General features: G+C 41.0%; 1 protein-coding gene across 4 annotated transcripts in view; it reads right to left on the reverse strand.

The window, feature by feature from the left end:
- Positions 1-689: 689 nt before the first annotated feature.
- Positions 690-22,911, reverse strand: part of LOC113448169 (IgGFc-binding protein-like) — a 28,353-nt gene continuing 6,131 nt past the window's right edge. For 3 of the 4 annotated variants that reach the window (XM_087939912.1, XM_087939913.1, XM_087939911.1), the window contains exons 4-11: positions 20,493-21,118; positions 18,078-18,642; positions 15,815-16,410; positions 13,906-14,470; positions 12,770-12,966; positions 10,657-11,040; positions 6,936-7,219; positions 5,966-6,306 (exon numbers count right to left, since the gene is read on the reverse strand). In XM_087939912.1, coding sequence (XP_087796038.1) covers positions 6,941-7,219; positions 10,657-11,040; positions 12,770-12,966; positions 13,906-14,470; positions 15,815-16,410; positions 18,078-18,642; positions 20,493-21,118 — 3,212 coding nt within the window. In that variant the 3' untranslated portion in view covers positions 5,966-6,306; positions 6,936-6,940. Of the gene's footprint in view, positions 1,111-3,011; positions 4,873-5,965; positions 6,307-6,935; positions 7,220-10,656; positions 11,041-12,769; positions 12,967-13,905; positions 14,471-15,814; positions 16,411-18,077; positions 18,643-20,492; positions 21,119-22,911 lie in introns of those variants that run through there. The other variant, XR_015744813.1, reaches the window with a different exon arrangement.

Genomic DNA, 22,911 nt, shown 5'->3' on the forward strand with positions numbered 1-22,911 from the left:
GATGCTATGGTTGTTTCATATTCCACAGGGTGGCAGCCTTGGACATCATTTTCCACACTATACTTCTCAAATGTCCATCACAAGAACTTTGCATCTGTGACTCCGCTGTTTAAATAATATTTGATTCCCTCCCTTCTAGGAATACTTGGTGACACAACTCCTTTTGCAATAGGGGCTCACTGATTCCCATTGAAGAGAAAACTAGAATTACAGAACCATCATCAGTAGGTGAAACCTTGTGGGTTTTTCTCATGGAGCTTTAATGGGAATTATGTGGGCAGAGAAGTAGGGAATGAAAAGAACGCAAAAAGACCTTTGCAAGCTCACAATGGTGCAGTGCGACGAAAACCTGGACATGCCAATTGTTTCCACAGGGAGCTGAAAACACTCTTGTTTTTATTCCATAAACTGTCGTCACACAGAAATGATAGATGTCTTTGTTTTCAGATGAACAGAGTGAAACAATCTGAACATTTAATCTTGATTCCTAATATAATTCTCAAACAGGACCTAATAGTATATACTGCTCTATCAGGACACTTAAGCTTAACTTTTGAACATCCTGTCATGACTGCATGGCAAAATAATAATAATAATAATAATAATAATAATAATAATAATAATAATAATAATAATAATAATGATGATGATGATGATGAATGGAGTCAGAAGAAAAACTGAAAAAGACATTTATTTCTTTAAATTATATTGAAATGTAGAGAATAAGGGAAATGACCTTGACAGAAATAAACAAGAACTGTTAGCACTTATAACACACATAACAAATGTCTTCCTTAGAGCTCAATTGTGGCCTTTGAGAACTACCTGTATCCCAAGGCCACCAGGTAATTTACAGTCTGAAGGAGGAATAGAACTTATGTTTCCTCATTCTTAATCAAATACCTTCACCAATATATCTCTGGATCTCAATTGACCCCAATGGATGGACCAGTTTAGAAAATTACATCCACAGGGAGATTAAGACTATGCTTTATTGAAGCAAGCTATTATAGGTAGTCCTCGCCTTACTTATTAAGAGTCATGGTGGCGCAGTGGTTACAATGCAGTATTGCAGGCTAATTCTGCCAACTGCCAGCAGTTCGATTCTCACTGGTTCAAGGCCGACTCAGCCTTCCATCCTTCTGAGATGGATAAAATGAGAACCCAGATTGTTGGGGGGAATTGGCTGACTCTGTAAACCACTTAGAGCAGGGGTGTCGAACTTAATTTCATTGAGGGCTGCATCAGGGCTGTGGTTAACCTTGGTGCACTGGCCAGGGTGGGGCTGACTGGATGGGTGTGGCCAAGTGGGTGGGCGTGGCTAGCTTGACACCACTCACTGGGCATGGTCAACTGGGTGGGCGTTGCTGACTGGGTGGGTGTGGCCAGCTTGATGCCACTCCTCAAACTGCTGGCATGTTTCCTCTTTGCATTGGGCAGACCGGGCTGAAGTGATGCGGGCTGGCCCCTTATGATTCCCAGGGTGGCTCGGTGGGTTGGATCCAACCACATCACAGGCTGGATATGGCCCACTGGCCTTGTGTTTGACACCCCCGACTTAGAGAAAGCTGTAAAGCACTGTGAAGTGGTATATAACTCTAAGTTCTATTGCTAATGCTATTATGACCACAGCTGAACCCAACCCAACTATTGCTAAATGAGGCAGTTGTAAAGTGAGTTTTGCCCCATTTTGCAACTTTTCTTCAGTGGTTACGTAAATCACTGCAGTTAAGTTAGTCACATGGTTCTTAAGTGAATATGGTTTCCCCATTGACTTGACTTGTCAGAAGGTTGCAAAAAAGATATTGCATGATTCTGGGATACAGCAACCATCATAAATATGAGCCATAGTTGCCACGCTTCTGAATTTTAATCACATAACCATGGGGATGCTACAATGGTCGTACGTGTGAAAAATGGTCATAATTCACTTTTTTCAGTGCCATTGTAACTTTGAACCTTCTCTAAATGAATGGCTGTAAGTCGAGAGATAAGAGAATGATGCAAGTTTGAATGGGCTTCACTTCCCTTCCTTCTTATACTCCAGTGAATTAGGAAGTCATTTCCTTACATTGCTTCCAATGTAACCCTGCTTCCAAGGCCTTAAAGAATGTTCCAGCCCACTTTTAACAGTTTGTTAAAAATGGGTCCTGTGATGCTTAGGTTATCAACTCCACTGCTACCATTTTCATTCTGGTTATGTGCCACCAAGTCAGTGCCATCTCGTGACCATCTTCTCCAGGATGAGGATGATGTTTCCAATCTGGGTCTTTGAGTCTTCCAACTATGTACTCATCACTGCTGTAATCCAGCCAACGTACTGTGAATAGAATAGAATAGAATAGAATAGAATAGAATAGAATAGAATAGAATAGAATAGAATAGAATAGAATAGAATAGCAGAGTTGGAAGGGACCTTGGAGGTCTTCTAGTCCAACCCCCTGCTTAGGCAGGAAACCCTACACCACTTCAAGCAAATGGTTATCCAATCTTTTTTAAAAAACTTCCAGTGTTGGAGCATTTACAACTTCTGGAGGCAAGTTGTTCCACTGGTTAATTGTTCTAACTGTCAGGAAATTTCTCCTTAGTTCTAAGTTGCTTCTCTGTTTGATTAGTTTTCATCCATTGCTTCTTGACCTGCCCTCAGGTGCTGCTTTCTTCTCTTTCTTTCTAGCTTTTCTGGCATTAACAGACTTCCCGAGAGAGGTAGGAGAAACCGTACTGTTCAAAATATGATAATTGGACCCGGCTTATTTGTCTCTTTTTATTAACTAGAATATTTTATGATAGAGATGAACTGCTTAAATATAATTGAATGACAATTCCCAATAGTCTTAGATAATATTGTCAATGATAAAAGATGCTAGGAGTTGCAGTTTAGCATCACCTGAAGAGTCCCAAATCCTATAATCCCAGCACATGAGCCATGGTGGCACAGTGGTTAGAGTGCAGTACTGCAGCCTACTTCTGCTGACTGCCAGCTGCCTGCCATTTGGCAGTTCAAATCTCACCAACTTCAAGGTTGACTCAGCCTTCCATCCTTCCTAGGTGGGTAAAATGAGGACCCAAATTGTTGGGAGCAATATGCTGACTCTTAGAGAGGGCTGTAAAGCATTGTAAAGCGGCATAAAAGTCTAAGTGCTATTGCTATATAAGATAAGCACTCCCCAAAGAAGATAATAAACCATCACACAATGAAAGCCAGAAGTTGCTCAGATACCATTTTATAGGACCACTGTTCTTACAGCCTACAGCGAATGCCACATTGTTTTAAAAACAAGAGCCTTATCAATGTTTGGCATCATTCGTCCATTTATTCATTCATACTGTGATACTTAATACACTGTCAAATTTATATCCATCCACAATAGTCTACAATATGTAAAATCCATAAAATAAAGAACATACCACTACTGCAGCAAAAAGGAAAAAATAAACCCTGCCATCTGATCATTTCTAGAAGTCTTTGAAAAGCAAACATTCTACCGCAAAAAAAACTTTATCTGAATGTCCTCCCAGAAGATGCAATGGAGGGTGCCATCCAGTTCTGCAGAAGCATGGTGTTCCTTAGAAGAGGAATATTGGTGGAAATGCAATGTGTCCTTCCCCTCATTCTTCAGATCTTATTGGATTGGAGTGATATGGCCTTCTGGGATGAGCACACCAAACAGGTTGGTTCTCCAGGAAGCAGGTGGTCCTGCATAGATTTTTTTAAAAGTACCAAGATCTTAAGAGCTTGAGAAGTTACAAAACAGCACTTTGAACTGAACTCTGAAGCATATTTATTGGCAATCAGCACATTGACTGGCAGAGTATACTGCTATTATATGGCACTAACAGCCCTCACCCTTCCTAGCTATTACACTGCTGCATTCTGAACATTATTATGGTTTAAGATTATCATCTTACAATTTCTGTCATTAGAAATTCATCCTTGGTTGCTAGGATATTAAAATGCATTAGCAAAAGAAAAGCAGCAAATATCCGTACGCTGTTCTTTCTGAAGTGGTTCCAAGGCTATTTTGCAAAATTGCAAAATCGATTCTAAAAAAAAAAAAATCAATAAACCCATCAATAAAACTCAGTGGGAATAATTCATCCAATTTCTGCAAGGCATCAAGTAGTAAGTGGACATTTATTAGTAATTCATTAAATTTATACAGATTTTGGAACTCAATTGATGATAGCCCTAAAAATCATGATGGCCAATCAAGAATGAAGACTGATGTCAACCCAACCCAACTATCTGAACTTTGTTGTGTTAGGGCAGAGGTCAGCAACCTGCGGCTCTGGAGCCGCATGTGGCCCTTTCATTTCTCTGCTGTGGCTCCCTGTCACCAGTTGGCTGCACAATTGATAGGGCTTTTGGTTAGGACAGGTAGAGGAAAAAGGATGCCGCACTAGGAGGAGACTCTATGGTAGGGGAACCATAGAGTTCCGGTCATCTCCAGAATTGAATGGGGGATTTCTAGTCATGACCTTTGTGGCTCTTTGAAGGTTGCCGACCCCTGTGTTAGTGGACCAGCTGTGCTGGTCTGTGAGGAAGTGTGCATATGTAAAACCAAAAGCTTTATTTTTTCTTCTGCATCATTCGTATGCAAATTTAGGTGGAGAGTTCCATTAAATTGCCCCACCTTAATCAAGTAAATCAATTAGAACTCACAACCAGCTAAGATTTCCTCAGTGGTGACGGCCCTATTTAGAAGTAATGATCCTTCTTTAATAGATCAATCCACAGCACTGAGTTGAAACTCATTGGAGAAGACATTCAACAAGGGAACCAGGAAAGTAGCAATTAAATTTTGAGGGCTAAATAACTTGTAAATTTTGGCTTTTCGGTTTGGCTTGCTTGCTTGGCACAAACACTATTATCTGTAATAGCAGAAAATTACAGAAAAAGTTAAGAACAGAGACTAACATTTTAAGGTAGAGCAATTTCATAGGACAGTAAAAAAAAAAAACTCAAAGCTGAAAAACTGATGTAATCCTATAAATGATGACTTTGTGCTGCACGATTATTCCACTTATAATTATTGCACATTATTCATCAAGTGGCAACTAGCACTTAATTTGATTAGTACTTCTAATTGTTGGCTGAATGACTGTTAATTTAAGGTTCATTAAACAAGACATTACAAAATAAAAACAGGTTTTGCTCTGTTAGGAAACTTAATTAAGAAATGGCTTATTTAACTCACTGTAGCAGATGCAGCAAACTTAAATTTGACTAGGGAACTGACAAATTCCACATACATCCATTATATCTGTGTGACCAAGGAAGGCGGCTGATTACCCTACTTAATCTTCTTGTGGTGCAGATCTGGGGGGAAAAGAGTACTTTCCACCCTTCCCAGTCTGACTTTCAACTAATTCAGGAACCAAGGCTATATTTTATTTTATGTAAATTTAGATGCAAACTGCACATCACATTTTTCATAGTAAACTCCTCCCTCCCAATCTGCTTTCAGTTATTTTATTAGAAAGGATAAAAGTTAAAGTCCCTCTTGAGTCAACACCAACTGGCCACTTTCTAAAAATGGTTTGCGAATGTCTTCCTCTGGTGCAATTTTTTAAATCCTAGCCTTAGCCTACAATCCTAGGATTTCCTGATATCGTCAATGCAAGTCCAATCCCGCTAAAAAAATTTTTTTTAAAAAATCAGCCAAGATTGCTGCCTGAATTATACCCAGAGGTGGTATTCAGCAGGTTCTGACCAGTTCTAGAGAACCGGTAGCGGAAATTTTGAGTAGTTCGGAGAACTGGTGGTAACTTTCCCCCAGGAGCCAGGAGGGAATGGAGATTTTGCAGTATCCTTCCCCTGCCACGCCCACCAAGCCACATCCACCAAGCCATGCCATGCCCACCAAGCCATGCCTACAGAACCAGTAGTAAACAAATTTGAACCCCACCACTGTGTCAGCATTCTAGCAAACCTCCATTCCAATCAGTAACTCCGAGACAAGCATAATCTCAAAAGTACCTTTATTAGAAGAGCATCTGGCACATCTGTGGAATCACAAATCTAAACGTTTTTTTCCGGCTTCCCACAATTTCCCAAACTACAATCCATCCCCTTTTCTCCCATCATCGCATTACATGGACCAATCTTAATCTGTCCCAGTGTAAGATCCTTTTTCTTTGCTGTGCCACACTTAATAACCTTGAACTAAGAAAAGAATTTTATTTTGTCTACTACTGATTTAGCTTGAGAACTACTCAATTTAAATCAGCCCCCTCTCACTTTCTCAGGCTATGTGGCAGCGTGGAATATAGCTTCCAGGCGTCCCCCCTTGAGAAGTTCACCTCCTAAAAGAGATAATAAACAAAACACAACCAGGGGTTAATGAGATGCCCTTAACCCCCTCTCCCCCCTCCAAGAGGACCCTTTGGTTTGTCAGGGAATTCGTTATGGAATTGGTTAACCAATCTATCTGCATGTACATCCCAACTTTTTACCCATGTAGCCTCTGACAAAGGGTAACCCTTCCATAATACCAAATATTGTAACCTCCCTTGGTACAATCTAGAATCAAGAATTGTCTTAATTTCATAATGTCTCTCACCCTATATGATCAAAGGTTTGGAGGAAGCGGTTGGGATGGGCCTTAGATTAGACTCTACAGCTGGTTTCAGTAAACTACTATGGAACAGTGGGTGTATTTTCCCCAATAGTCGGAGAAAACTTAATTGGACTGTGACTGGATTTTTTATTTTTGATATAGGGAATGGACCTAAGAATGTAGGGCCCAACTTCCTACTGGGAAGTTTCAATTTGAGATATTTAGTTGACAAAAACACTTTGTCCCCTGCTTCAAATGGTGGTTGGAGGGATCTATGTTTATCTACTTGCTTTTTATATTCCTCAGCAGCTTCAGTCGAAGCTTTTTTTGTATCTTCCCAACCTTTTTTTAGCTGACACACTGATTATACCTTACCACTTTTAAAAGTCCTTGGCCTTCCAAGCATAGAGAGCGTCAGCAGCGTTTGCAGATTCCCCATTTGGCAATTTCTGGTCATCTGTGGGGTCTCCATTGAAGTTCCCACATGGTCCACATAACTTCTCTGGAGGAATATCCTTGACTTTCACAGTTACCTCACCATCAGGAGAAAATTGAACTTGTATATCTGAAGCCCGGTTAATCACAATCCCATTCTGTTCCTTGCGTAAAGTCAGACGTTTGGAGATTTTGTATGGCAGGTTTACTGACCGTCCATTCACCTAGTAAACATAAAATATTGGGACGTAAAAAGCCATTCTGAGCAAAGCCAGGAAGCCATCAGGAATGCAAAGTCAAAAAATACTGAAAGAAAATACACACGTGGCTGGAAAATATGATAAGACAACAAATAGTTCTGAAACCTGAGACATTTTTGTTGGGCATGATTCCAGGAAATTATAATAAGGGTAACACATATTTGGTTCTACACATCCTAACAGCAGCTAGGACTGCATATGCACAATGTTAGAAAAACCCAGAAACACCTGCAGACGATATTATAATAAAAAAAAATCTGGAATGTGCGGAGATGGATAGGTTAATCCTAAAAATTAAAGGAAAAGAAGATTTGGAGTATTTCATAACATGGGAACTATTCTATAAATTGGGGTCCCCAAACTTGGCAACTTTTAAGATTTGTGGACTTCAACTCCCAGAATTCTGGGAGTCTTAAAGTTGGCAAATTTGGAGACCTTTGCTATAGATGGTTAAAAGACAGATATTGAGGTTAGAAGAGTGGAATTAGGTGAAATATGGTTTATAGGAGAAAAAAAAACAGATGAGCAAATATTTCTGACGGTTATATAATTGGTACTATAATGGAAGATAATATATGTTATAATATGATTGATGTTATCATATTTGTTTGTTATCATATTTATTATTACTGTGGCAGCCTGACACACATGATTAAGAAAAAAAATCAATACACAAGCCTGAGGATGGCAGATGAGATTCTGCTGAAACATTGCTATAACTTTAAAAGCACAACTATTAAGACATGGGAAAATACTCGAAGAAACCTAAATACCATACATATAAATACCTGCGAGAACATAAACACACACACACACACACACACACACACACACACGGTGATGATGTTTGCATGTTTGTATGTCAATACGATAGACACCTAGAGAGCACACTGCTCAACATAGAAAGGAAGTGTATGAATATTTTTTTTACAAAGGGAATATAACATGTGCAATCCTGAAAGTTACGAAGAGCTAAAAAAAAAAACTATCCATAGACACAATATTCATCAGAAGCTGCCCAAATCTATCTTCTATCTTTCTTCTTTCTTTTTATATATATGAAAATAGATGTGTGTGTGTGTATGTTCCAGCATAACTCTGGAACGCCTTGAGCAATTTCAACCAAACTTGGTACAAAGAGGACTTACCCTCTGGAAAGAAATATTGTGAGGGCAAGACACCCCTAACACCCCTCAGGGGGTGTGCCTTAAGATGACTTCTACCGTACAGGCCAGTGGACTTGCCATCGTAACGGCTTCACAGTACTCCACAAGGGGGTTCCCTCTCAGTCCTCCAAAGAAACGTCAGGCGATTAGCCAAATGCAATAAAAAAATGAAACACCAGCGTAGACAAGAAACTCACAAGGAGAGGAATAGAAGACTTGCGACGCTGCGCGAGAGACAGTACAACAGAGTGAGTCCCAACTACAGGATTTTCTTGTCTAATACAGGATTGGGATAAATAAATACACGGGCAACACTGGGTTATCGGCTAGTTGAGGACTACCTGTAATTAGGAGTTTAGATTATTTGGATAGCCCCAAGACAGAATTTAATATTTTCAGGGGAAGACAAGGTAGGAATGGGATGGACAGTAATGAGAAATGAGTAGGACATACCAGATACCAAGGTCAGCTATGATCAGCTCTAACTTAGGCCCAGGTTATCTGAAGGATCACCTCTCTCCTATTACATCCACCTGGCACACCAGGACAGGAAAATCATCTATGTCATAGATCCCATCTACTAAGGATGTACATCTGGAGGGATCAAAAAACAGGGCCTTCTCTATGGAACATCATTTCACTGGAGGTATGATCGGTTGGTCCCTACCTTGTTGCTTTTCCAAGAGACCCTGGTGGTTTTCTCAGCAGGCCCATGGATGACAACTGCAGATGGAATTGACGAAGTGGTTGATTTGATTATGTTGCTGCTACCACTGGGGGAGTTATGATTTTTAATGTTGTGAGCTACCCAAACTCAGCTGTGTGTGATTTGTGTGTGTGTGTGTGTGTGTGTGTGTGTGTGTGGGAGAGAGTGAGAGAGAGAGAGAGAGAGACCATCCTCCTGTAAGCTAATAAAAAGTTACCATGATCTGAGGATAGGGAAAAGATCATAAGAAACTGGTCTTTAATTAATCCCAAACAGGAGTGGACTAGAAAACCTCCAAGATTCCTTCCAACTCTGTTGTTCTGTTCTGGTCTGATCTATCTGCATGGGAATGAAATTCAATTTAGAGCTGTTATTGTGAATGACAACAACAATGCTTTTGCTCAGGCCCATTATTCTTTTCCCAAAAATCCATACAAGGAAAGGTACAAAAGTACACATATAGACTGGGTGAAACCAGGCTCAATAGCAGTAACTGTGAGAGGGATCTTGGAGTCTTAGTGGACAACCAGCTAAAGATGAGCCAGTAGTGTGCGGCGGCAGCCCAAAAAGTTAATGCAATCCTAAACTGCATTAACAGAGAGATACAATCAAGATCAAGGGAGGTACTAATACCACTCTATAAAGCCTTAGCACACTACACCTAGAGTAATGCATCCAGTTTTGGTCACCACATTATAAAAAAGATGTTGAGACTCTAGAAAAAGTACAGAGAAGAGCAACCAGGATGATTAGGGGACTGGAGACTAAAACATATGAAGAAGGGTTACAGGAACTGGCTTGGCTAGTCTAGTAAAGAGAAGGACCAGGGGAGACAGGATAGCCGTCTTCCAATATTTGAGGGGCTGCCACAGAGAGAGGAGGGGGTCAAGCTATTTTCTAAAGCACCTGAAGGCCAGACAAGGAACAATGGATGGAAACTGACTAAGGAGAGATTTAACCTGGAAATGAGGAGAAATTTCTGACAGTGAGAACAATCAACCAATGGAACAGAAGCTGCCTTCAGAAGTTGTGCGAGCACCATCACTTGAGACCTTCAAAAAGAGATTGGACTCCCTTCTGTCAGAAATGGTGTAGGGTCTCCCGCTTGGGCGGGAGGTTGGACTAGATGACCTATAAGATCCCTTCCAACTCTGATTATCTGTATTATCTGTATCATTGACGTAAAATGCCCATAGAAATGCTTATTGGGTGTGGAGGGGGGATATATTTTTCAAGGTATTGAAAAAGTATGAAATGTGCATACAAAAATATGCATATTGTTGATCATGAATGTAGATTTTTTTTCCTAATGTTTCTTTTAGGGTTGTTGGAGAAATCACAAAATCAATCAAAGGAATGGAATAACACACAAACATTGGAAACATGGAAGTGGGGCAGATTTCAGCTAATTAGCAGACTTTGTGATCGAAGATGAAGGAGGAGAAGGAAAGCAGCTTTCAAGGATGCTGGGCACAATTTTCTGGTTGACTTAAGAGCTGCTTGATTCTCTTCCCAGCCTTCTCACTTACCCATATCCGGTTGCCCGTTTTCAGAGTAATGGCAGCCTCTCCAAAGTAAACATGAGCCGCCTTGACCCCTGACAGGTTGCCTTCACAGTCCTTTCCGATGTTGACAGATACCCTGAACCAGGAGGGGTCACTCTCATCACACACAGAAGACACATCATAAACCCCACCGCAGAAGTTCCATCTTGCTGAAGTTCCATCGAAAGAAACAAGTTGGGTCTCTCGGGAAATTTTGCACTGGCCTTCTCTGCGCTCACAGCCACGCACGCCATTTTGGAGAATGCAGATCTCTTCATCCTGGCATGCTGTTTCCTCATAGCTGATTTGATCCAGACCCTGGCAAGTCCATTTCCCGGTGCAGTTGGTTGAAAAGATGCTTTCTCCAGCCTATTAGGATAACCCACCAGTTGCAGAAGACATGGAGTTATTAGATTTACCCACAGATATGCCTTTTATCAGAATGGTGTCTATGTTTATTAAATGAATAAACATCGTAGGGCTTTTTCCAAGTGACTGAAAAGATGTCAATTTAATGAACTAAAACTGAAACATTGATCTTGGGTGTTAATGATTAGATAGATTTGTTGTTACAGAAATGGCTAGTTTCTATTATTATGAAAAAAAGTAAAAAGGTGAGCGTAGATCTTAATGCTGTCAACTCATAAAATATTTCTATGGTCTTTTTAGAGTTGCCAACAGAAAGGGGGGAGGGAGCAATGCGACAGCTTGCAAACTGAAAGTGCATTCCATAAATGTTTTCCAAGATAGTAACTAGGCGACCGAAGTTTCTGCCATGCAAAAATCTAACTGGAGAGCATGATTGATGACTCTTGGCTATGGATGTGTCCCATTGGAGAATATGAATTACGATACACCCAGGGGGTGCGGGAAAACCAGGGTCAAGGGTGACAATGAATGATGTTTCTCAGAGTTGGCTACACCCAGGCAGTGCCAGGCATATTAATTCCCAATAAATCCTTTTGAAGTTTTGCAAGTTTGGCTCGAGACTCATGATTTAACTGGGGTTAAGTGCCGGAAGCCTCACAGCTAGCCGTCTCTGAGACACATGCCTTATTCAACTGCATCAAAGGAGTCGAAAGTCAATGCCTTCCCCAGTTTTCTCTTTCATTGCCCCACTATTCACTTCCCTTTTCTCTTCCCTAATTTCCCTAATATTTGCTTTTGTATTCTCTTTGTATGTTATATTATAAACTAATAAAACTAATTTAATGAACTAAAACTGTCAGTAGAGCAAGTAGCTTTGCATCATACAATATCACGGGCAAGTCCACTGTAAGATGCATTCTTGGAAGAAAATTAAACAGATTCCTTAAATAAGTACTGGAAGACCTTGAGGACTGTGTTAGGGATATGTTGTCATGTAGAAAACCTAATCTACTGTGTGGTCTCAAAGATCAGGTCCACATGTGAAAATCCAATTACGCCCTATGCACAAGAATCTTCTCAAATAACAGTTAAACATTTGCTTGTTAAAGGTCAATGGAATTCAAAGGGGGTTGGAATTAATTCTCTTACGGCTATGTAGGGATTCAAGGCTGATCCAGGGAAGGGCTGCTGGGGGTTCACGGGTTCAGTAGAGCCCCTAGCTAAGACTTTGTGCAGTTCGGAGAACCCCCCCAAATCCCATTCCTGGCTGGCCCCACTCACCCCACCCCACCCCACCCCCTCCCAGGAATCCCCACGCGGCCTGTTTTGGATGCAGGTAAGTGCAGGGCCCACGCAGAGGCTCAGGGAGGGTGAAAAACAGGCCTCCCGGAAGTTCAGGAAGGCCGGAAATGGGCCTGTTTCTGGCTTCCAGAGAGCCTCCGGAGCCTGGGGAGGCCATTTTCACCCTCCCAGAGGCTCGAGGAAAGCCAGGGAGGGCAAAAACATCCCCTTCCCCGCCATGGTGCAGGAGGCAGACTAGGCCATGCCCACCATGGCCATGCCCACTCAAAAACCGGGCAGGAAAAACCCTTTGCTAAAATTTTTGAAGCCCATCCCCGGGCTGATCCCTCTTTTAATCCCACCCACCCAGCCCTCCGGCCAGATTCTGCCACTCTTTCTCTTAGATCTATGTGGTCACCAGGAGTCAAAATGAATTGACTGGGCTTACCTTCAAGTAGAGTTCATTATGTGTACAGCCACACTTTTCCAGAAGTACACATGCATTCCCATCAAACAAGTAGCCATCATTACATCGGCAACCTTCAAAACAATTCCTAGTGCATTGCACTGTAGAGAAACTGGCACAGCTGGTATCACAAGCTCTAATGCATGTCTCATAGTGGCTATTATCTGGACAGAAAAGAGCTGAAGAGGTAAAAGGAGAAAAGGTTTGCCAAATGTTTTCCTTATGCCACCGAATAAAATATAAGCAGGACAAAGCTTTAGCAACACAGAAGCAGGTTTTCCTCTATCACAATAGATTACCCAGGTTCACTGTGCGCCATGGAGTTTTTCTCACATAATAATTGCAAATGCAAAGTCAACAAGAAATTGATATCAATGCTGGAAAAAATGAACAAACACCAGAAGATGAAGAAATAATCAAGAAGATGGACAGACTGACATTAAAAATGAAGCAGAAAGAAGATACAGAATTTGATCAAACATAGAATCTATTTTACCAATGGCTGGAAAAAAGGGGTGGAGATCTTGATTGAATGTAATGTGTATCGTTAAGCAAATTAAATACCCAGATAGCACAATGTCTATTAAGCACTAAGAAATGTAATTAATAGAAAATCAATAAAAGAAAAGAAACTGATATCAGAATAAATCTGAAATGGGCTTATCAAAATATAACGTTTGGAAAGGGATTTGGAAATATAGTCTACATTTAATGCTGCTTTTCTCAACCTGTCTGTAATCCGACTGGGTAAGAAAATAGCATTGGATTCAGCTTTATCTCGGGCTCCAGAAAAGGAGAAGTAGAATCCCTTACCAGAAAAACTGGCAAGAAAGATAATTCTAACGTCTGGGGATTATCAACCAAGGAGATTAGATTTGAGGAATTGATCTCCATTGTACTGGCAGTTTCTTAAAGTATCCCAGAAGAGGCATTCTGTCAAGTTTGTTTCTCTTGTCACCATAGCCTTGGAACCAGGTTAATTTAAACCTGGCTCAAATTACAGCAGTTTCCCAACCTTTCCAGATTTGTGGAGCAGCCAGAGGAGGGGACTGAAATTGGGGACCGCTAAATTGCACTATTTCCCTTGATAAGGGAAGCCAATGACGTTGTAAACTTACGACAAGAGACAGCTGTTCTCCAGTCACCAATTTTAGCTCCAGCTGCTTGACACTTAGCTGTGTAAGCTTGAAGGTTTTGACAGAGAGATCCCTCGCCGACAACCTGCATGTCGTACAGGCAGTTGTGAAAGAAGTCTACAGGGCTCACAAAGGAATGACAGTCTTTAAATGGGCCTGCCTCAAGTGTAAGGAGTCCACAGTGTCTGTCATCGTTATATTGTGATGCTTGGGTCTCGTCATAAGCAGGGAGCTCGTGCACACAGTTCTTAGAGCAAATGCTCCCAGTTGTGGGCACTTCCCATGAGATTCCAAAGTCATCTACATTTGGGGTGAGAGTTCCATCAGGCAGCATGAAATCATCCTCCAGGTTATTGTTGAAATTGCCACCAAGCCCAGTTGTCCGCTCTTGGTAAGGCCTAGGCACAAAAACTTCGACATAGTTGGCAGTGTCATAAATGACTTTGAAACCTTCAGAGCTCTGAAGAATAATATTATTCCCTTCTTGAGTGATCTGAAGTTCTCCATTATCTTTGCTAAATGGTAGGTTGTAAAACTCATCTTCTACCTTGACAAGGAAACAAGAATAAAGAATGAATAATTTGCTATAATTTTGTGTGGCAGATTAACATGGATTCCTCTGGAAATTAATAGAACAGAAGGTGCCACATATTGCTACGTAGGAATGGAAGTCAGTCAAAGAAGGCAGAACTTTCACAAAATACAGCTTTTAGCAATAGTGTACTGCACTGTTTCTCAACCTTGGCAACTTTCAAATGTGTGGACTTCATCTCCCAGAATTCCTCAGTTGGCATGAATTCTGGGAGTTGAAGTCCACATATCTGAAAGTTGCCACGGTTGAGAAACGCTGATGTAATGTATGAATCATTCTCTCCCAAACCCAACATCAGCATCCATTGCAGCACATAGAGAAAAAAACCATAATGTCAAAAGTTTTGGATCTGGAATTGCACAGAAGGGATCATCTTCATCATACACTGATATATAACAGATTGGTAAGGGACCTTGGAGGTCTTCTAGTCCAACCCCCTTACTCAAGCAGGAAATCCTATACCATTTCAGACAAATGGCTTTCCAATCTCTTCCTAAAGATCTCCAGCACCCACAACTTGTGGAAGCAAGTCATTCCAATAATTAATTGCTCTCTTAGGAAACTTCTCTTTAGTTCTTCTCTCCTTGATTAATTTCCATCCATTGCCATAAATCCATTGAATGTTATTTTGTTTTGTTTTTAAGGAATAAGGAGGAAAGTCACATCTACCCGACCCATTAGAGCGAGGAGGCAGAGCGAGTTGTGGGTCCCACCCCGAGGGAGATACACCTGGCGGGACCCAGAAGAAGGGCCTTATCCGTGGTGGCTCCCTCTCTCTGGAATATCATTCCCCCAGAGATTAGAATGGCCCCCACTCTGGCATTCTTCCGAAAGGCACTGAAGAAGACCTGGTTCTGCCAGCGGGCCTGGGGAACCCAGAGAGGGATGGAGCCCATCAAATAGCTCGTGTGATCTTCTGTCGTCGGGGCGGTGGGGTGGGAGTTGGGGCTGATTTTTTATTTATTTTTTTCAAGATTTTGTTCTATTTTACTTTACTAATTTATTTGATTCTTTTAGTCACTTTTAATTGCTTTTTATTTTTTATTTTTTTGTTTTAGATGCACCTTTTGCATTGTGTAAGCCACCTCGAGTCGCCATGGCCGAATAGGAGGCAATGTTAAATAAACAAACAAACAAACAAATAAATAAATAAATAAATAAATGCATGGAATTGAAACTAAAAAAATAAATTAACCAAAGGTATCTATATACAGATAAATTAGTGTTATTGTTCACATTATTTTTCATATAGTTGCTCACAAGGAGATATTATCATATGTTAATACGTCAGGCGCTTACCTTAGCTTGCCATTTCTTTCCTCTCTCCAGGACAACAGTATTTCCATGTAGGTTGATAACAACTGATGTTATTTCAATTGGAGATCCATTATCAGCATTCTCATGTTCCACCACCACAGAAAATATGACTTCTTGAGTATCTTTGTCAGTTATTTGAGTTAAGATGTAAGAGCCGGAGCCAGCAAAATCAAAACTCTTCCCATCTAAGGTAACATAATGGTTTCCACCCAATGTTACCACTGTTCCATAACTGACAGGGAAACAGTTCTGGATGCCATTCTCCACCCTGCACTCCTCATAACTCCCACAGGAAAACTGATGGCAGTCAACAACACCGACATCCACACAACGACACTTCTCCTGACAAGTGTTTGTAGGGTAGAACTCTGCTCCCTTTTTGTAGTATCTGCCCTCGTGGACACAGCCACACTCAGTAAGAGGGACACACTCATCCCCACTGAGGGCGAATCCAGAGTCACAGACACAGCCTTCAACGCAGGGAGCATCGCAAGAGTTGGAATTGGCAAGATCGTAACAAGTGGAAGGACAGCCATTTCCACATAATTCGTAGTGGGAATTAGGTAGACAGGAAAAACCTGAAAAAGATGGATGATGAGATAGATTGTCAATACAGCATTCCAAGTATTAACTTTAGGAGCCCTGATGTTGACCCATCCATGTGTTGCTCAGCTGTATGGGTTTCCAAATATTTTGAGGCACATCACTAATAGGTTAAGTTACCAGGTTAGAAAGCAAGAGACCATGAATTCAAGATCTACCTTAACCATGACAGACCGCTAGGTGACTTTAAGCCAATCATCAGAAGACCATGAGTTCAAGTCCTAGCTTAACCATGGCAGACAGTTAGGTGACTTTGAGCCAATCACCAGGTGACTGAGCATTCCAATCCCACCTTCGGCCTGAAAACCAGCTGAGTGAGTCTTTGAGCCAATCACCAGAAGACCATGAGTTCAAGTCCTGACTTAGCCATGAAAGCCAGCTGGGTGACTTTGACCGATCCCGTCTTAGCTATGAAAGCTGGCTGGGTGGCAGTCATTCTCTCTCAATCCAATCCCCATCACAAGGTTGTGTTGTTGGGAAAATAAGAGGAGGAAGGTGCAGTGGAGATGTTCGCTGCCTTGAGTTATTTGTACAAACAGTAATGGCAGGATATAAATAATCAAATAAAAATCAATGAATAAATAGATGGCTCCCTAACCCACCCATCCCTATATCTTGTGCATGGATATTCAAATGGGGAAAGTGGACCTATAAATGAATTTTCCAAGGATTTTGAAACCTCTATTATGTGTGTGTTCATGATCCTTTCTATTGGTATTTATTTATAAGCACTATCTATCCAGTCCTTCAAATCCATGTGCAGGATGAATATTACTGCCTCACTGCCTTTTCTGTGCTTAGAAAGCTCTCTATCCATCTTGTAAATGAAAGGAACTTCTCTTCCTGTACTAATTACGGCAAAAAATTACAATTTCTCCCTTGCATCCTAATAATGTTTGCTGAGAAATATGTGTTGCTTATTTCAAATAAGATTTAGAACAGCGTCTCCTGTCTGATCTATTGAAGCCTTAAGTGTCTGGAACAGAACAAATGGGATGAAGATGTGATCAACTGGGAATGTCTAAGGGGAAAAAAGGCTTTCTCTTCATCATTAATTCTGAAAGAAATGTATTTCAGAAATGCTGTTTCCTATGGCATTTTTGCATAGCATCCAAACATTAAATATGCTCTTTCTTCAGATATTTGGATGAAATGCTTCAGTGCTTCAATTAAATCATTAAAATATACAAATAACCAGCTATTTCCATTTACCAGTTTTTAACATGAGAGATAAGACTGGGGAGAAAGAAAAATGTTCTCCAAAGTTCTGGTTATTAAATAGATCCCAGTATAATGGAAAATCTAAGCAACACAGTAACTGCTTTATGTTTAAATAGCAGTGTTTTAAATAGTGTTAATTATCCTGTTTGGATATTTATAACTCCCAAGACCTGAGACTTGATGGAAAATAGAAGGGAATTCATATTATTAAAGTCTCATCAATTTCAGATGCCTCTCTAGATTACAGAATGTTAGTTGGACTCTTACCTTCCTGTAACTTATATACCACTATTCATGTTTCATGCTTTGGAAAAATAAAACATGGAGCAGTATTAAGTATATATATATTGGCATATTCACCCCAAGACTTAATTAGACAGAAATCCCTGTCACACCAAAAAATTCATAAAATTATACATACTGCAAAAGGAGTTGGATCGCCACTGCTTAATTTGGATATTTTGAGCTTGGCAGATTCTTGCATAAGTAGCGATGGCCCCACAAAAAACACCTGGATGTCCCTTGTATGTGCAGGTGTCAATGACACAATCTTCAAAGAACTTTGTTGGGCTAATTGTCCTGTGACATGGTGCAAACGGCCCATTGCTTTTGGTGAGGATCCCACAGTAACGTTCAACTTGGTAGGTTCGTTTCTCAGCCTCAGTGCATCTTTGGCATTTACCGGTGCATCCTGTAGTACACCCAGGGACATCCTTCACCTTCCACCTGTTTGCAAATTGTGTTACATCACTGGATTGACTTCCATCCTGCATGTCAAAATCATCATGAGGGTTCCGGTTGGCATTGCCACAGAGTCCACAGACTGAATTGGCATACGTACTGGGAAGGACAACCCTGGTGTGGCTGTCCCAGTCAAAAGTGACTGTTATATCAAAATCAATTCTGATGGTGGTATAGACCCCACTCTGGGAGACAGTTAGCTTATTTTCATAAGAAAAGGGTAAATCCACTAAAACGCCATTGGCCTAAAAGACAAACAAGAGACAGCATCCAGGGGGTTTAGCAAATTCAGAAAATGGGATCCTAAGGTGATTTAAGCCATTGCATTCACTAGGGACTTACAATGTCTTTATGGCATCACCCAACCATCACTTAAGTGATATAAAGCCTTTTATATTGATTCAATGAGAATTGGATGCCTCAAGAAAATGCTTTAAAGTTGCTATAGTGGAAATGACTAAAGATTAGCTGGGGAACCAATGCAGAATTTATGAATTGCCTTCTAGGTTTTGCTCACCTTTGTTCTACTACAATAGAGAAACAGATTCCTTATGGTATGAAAACTGTCAGATATTACTCTCTACAACCAGGATTGATCTTTTGCTGAATGCTTGTAGGATTTTGATAACTGTTTACTATGCTCTGTATCGGACCAAGCCTAGCATCAGCAGATTTCTCTGACATGGTTGTATACTATCTGCAGGGTTGTCTCCTTCATTAAAGTTGCCTTCTGGTACAAGGATACAGAAGTGGAGGCCCTGATAGCAATAGCATTTAGACTTATATACCGCTTTATAGTGCTTTACAGCCCTCTCTAAGTGGTTTACAAAGTCAGCCTATTGCCCCCAACAATCTTGGTCTTCATTTTACCCTCCTCGGAAGGATGGAAGGCTGAGTCAACCTTGAGCCTGGTGGGATTTGAACTGCTAAATTGTAGTCAGCTGGCAGTCAGCAGAAGTAGCCTGCGGTACTGCACTCTAACCACTGTGCCACCTTGGCTCACATGATTGAATGAATGAATGAATAAATAAATGAATGAATGAATCCCAAGTAAACTTTTAATTTGGCCACATAAAAACTATTTCATTAGTACTTAACATGCTAATAAATGAAAATACTTGAAGCTCAAGGTTGAAATGAGGGGTTCTTGATGCTCTCTGAGCCTGGTTGTTTTCTTCCAGATGTTTCATTACCCAAACTAGTCAACAGCTATCACTGAGGAACATCTACAAGAAAACAACCAAGCTCAGACAGCAGCAAGGACTCCTCACTTAGTATTCTTTCCTTTCTTTTTTGTTTGGAATCATCAAACAAAAAGATGACATATTCTGCATAAAATACAGCTTTATAAATCACTTTTATGTGCATTTTTTTGTTACAGAATTTAGAGGAAGCAGGATTGGGTGTCGCTTTCATAAGTACCTTCTGCAACAGAAGAACATTAGTGAATGGTTTGCAGGGTTCAACTTCCCCCCCACCCCATAGAAACAAAAAAAGTCCCTATCTGTGGTAATATTTCTCTCCATTTTGCAAAGTAAACCTATAGCACTTTCTTGAGCTCTACTCTAAAAATCCTCCCAAGTATCTGTTAACTCGTAAAGCATTCCTGGCTTGCTCTCAAGTTGCCATAAGAAAGAGTGGGGGAGATCTGATGGAGCAGTTTGGTTGCTATGACCAGCAGCACATTCCAGGCATGCCTTTCTCCACATGGTATCCCAGGTTACCAGAGCCAGCCAGAGAGGTGTATTTTTTACAGCCCGTGAAAGTGCTCTGTTGGAGAATGTGATTTATGACACAACGTGGGAGGAGGGAGGAAACAGGGTCATAGGTGGACAGTAAATTACGTAGGACAGAGGCAACTGCAACTGGGAAAGTGCCGATATGTTGCTCCTAATAAATAATTGGATTTCTTTTGAAACTTGGCTTGAGGCTCATGAATTAATTAGGGCATCTGTTGGAACCCTGACAGTCTCGTTATATAGGAAAATGAGAATTGCATGCAAAAGACTGGGTGTGCTTCTATAGAGTATTTTAAGTGGTCCTAATTACCAAATTTACACTTCCCCCATGCTTCTCCAATGTTCAACCACCGTACCTCAATCCGACCTGGGGCACTTTTGCTCAGGGTGATGGTCATGTTGTAGACCTCCAAGGTCACCGCTTTGGTAAAAGACACGGACTTATAGCCTCGGTTGTTGTTCTCCACCGTGACCAAAAACGGGGTGAGGGCTGGGTTTTTGGAGCAGACACCCACCATCTGATACACACAGCTTCCCACAAAATCGTATTTGGTTCCATCAAAGGAAAGGTAATGTAGATTCCCTGATGCAATACAGGTACTGTAGGTAGTGGCGTGACAGCCACGAACACCATTCACCACAATGCATTTTGTCTTGGCTTTGCAAGAAGACTTCTCACACACGGTTCTGCCTAATCTGTTATCACACCTGCAACGGGACTGGCAGTTTTCGTCAGCCCAAAACTCCTCTCCTGCTCTGTAGGTCACACCTTTGTAAGTGCAGTTGCAACTCTCCCTGGGAACACATTTCTCTCCACTGAAGAGGTAGCCTTCGTCACATTGGCAGACTTCTGCACAGGTATTTTCACATCTGGATGGAGCAGTTCGGTCAGAACACGTTGCTGGGCAGGCATTTCCGCAGGATAGATAGTGGCTGTTCTCGGGACAGGTCAATGGGATAGGAACCTGGTCTGGAACTGGAGCTAAGCAAAACAATGATCAAAAGAGGCAAAGGAAATCTCAGCAACCTTAGGGATAGCAAGGTAACTTTCCTTGGGAAGAAAAACACATATTAGAGGGCTGTGAAAATATTTACATACCCTTCACATCCCGGACATAAACTATTTCAACTCTTCCCTCAAATCGACGCTATAGAGCACTGCACACCAGAACAACTAGACACAAGAACAGTTTTTTCCCGAAAGCCATCATTCTGCTAAACAAATAATTCCCTCAACACCGTCCAACTATTTACAAAGTCTGCACTATTATTACTGTTAATCTTCTCATCACTCCTTATCACCCATCCCCTCCCACTTGTGACTGCATGACTGTAACTTTGTCACTCGTATCTTTACGATTTATATTGACCATTTCCTAGTATGATTTGATTGCTTATTTGTACCCTATGACTATCATTAAGTGTTGTACCTGATGATTCTCAACTCCTGATGAATGTAACTTTTCTTTTATGTATACTGAGAGCATTTGCACCCAGACAAATTCTTTGTGTGTCCAATCACACTTGGCCAATAAAATATTCTATTCTATTCTATATGGATAGCATTCATTTGCAATTGGCTAGTCAGATTCCACATAAACTGGACCTTATTCTGGTGCTGGCTGTATGGAATAACTTCCCTTCAGGGAACTGGATGGCCCCCAACTCAACTGGAGTTTCAGAAGATGATGGAAAACTGGCTCTTCCTCCAGTCCTGGAGTCCATAATTTTTAAAATTATGTGGGAGCATTGACACAAGTACAAAAATATTTAGGAACTGTGATTCAAATCGGCCCTCCACTTGGTGGTGTTTTCCCACACCGTTTTGCCTTAATGTGCTGTTTCTCAACATCAGCAATTTTAAGATGTGTGGATTTCAATTCCCAGAATTCCCCAGCCGGCACGTTGACTGAGGAATTGTGGGAGTTGAAGTCCATACCTCTTAACTTTGCTCAGTGACGTAGTGCGGGGCTCAATTACTTGTACCGCCACTGAACAAGTGACAAAATAAGAAAATATCCCACGTGTCAAGTGGAAAAGGCACAAAACCCAAGGCCTGCCAAGTATAGGATCCAATTCCAGCTGCCCAGCCCATTGCAATCTCACACATTCCTCCAAACCATTCCTGTTCTCCCACAGTAAGCTAGAAATGTCCAGCCTTGAGACGGGGTTAAGGAACTAAGCTATGATCTTGGCAAAGCTTTGGTCTTTGTGCGTAGGCTGAAAAGTAAACTGATAACACCAGTGAAGATTGTAAACATTTGTTCTTTGCTACAGAATCATTCTGAAAGCACAGCCATGCCTGTGTGTGTGTGTGTGTGTGTGTGTGTGTGTGTGTGTGTGTGTGTGTGTTTAATAAGTAAATACTTTTTTTCACAATGATGTGGTACAGCTTGAGAAATGGGCTTGCATGTGCTGAAAGCTGTATTTGACTTTCGGGAAATGATTTCAACTTTTGTTGATTTGGTCAATTTTCCCCCCCTGCTGGGAGATCTACAAATCCCTGTCACTTTTGCAGTATGACACATAAATACTTAAAACAAATTTCACAATGAGCAACGCGTGCCAGATGACTATTCCAACCAGTTTTGCTTCCTCTACTAAAACAAAAAGGAGTTTAAACTGAAGTTTTTGTGACTTTCTGGACAAATCGATATAAGGTAGACCTCAACTTACAACCACACTTTGCGAAGGAGGGAGTTAAATGTTACAATGCTTGTAAAGTTCTTCTTTGTTTATAACTTGCTTTTTTTTTTCCCCTTTTACTTCTTTTTC

The sequence above is a fragment of the Pseudonaja textilis genome, chromosome 10 (assembly GCF_049901715.1).
Source record: "Pseudonaja textilis isolate UNSWEBS1 chromosome 10, rPseTex1.2, whole genome shotgun sequence".
NCBI classification, from domain to species: domain Eukaryota; kingdom Metazoa; phylum Chordata; class Lepidosauria; order Squamata; family Elapidae; genus Pseudonaja; species Pseudonaja textilis.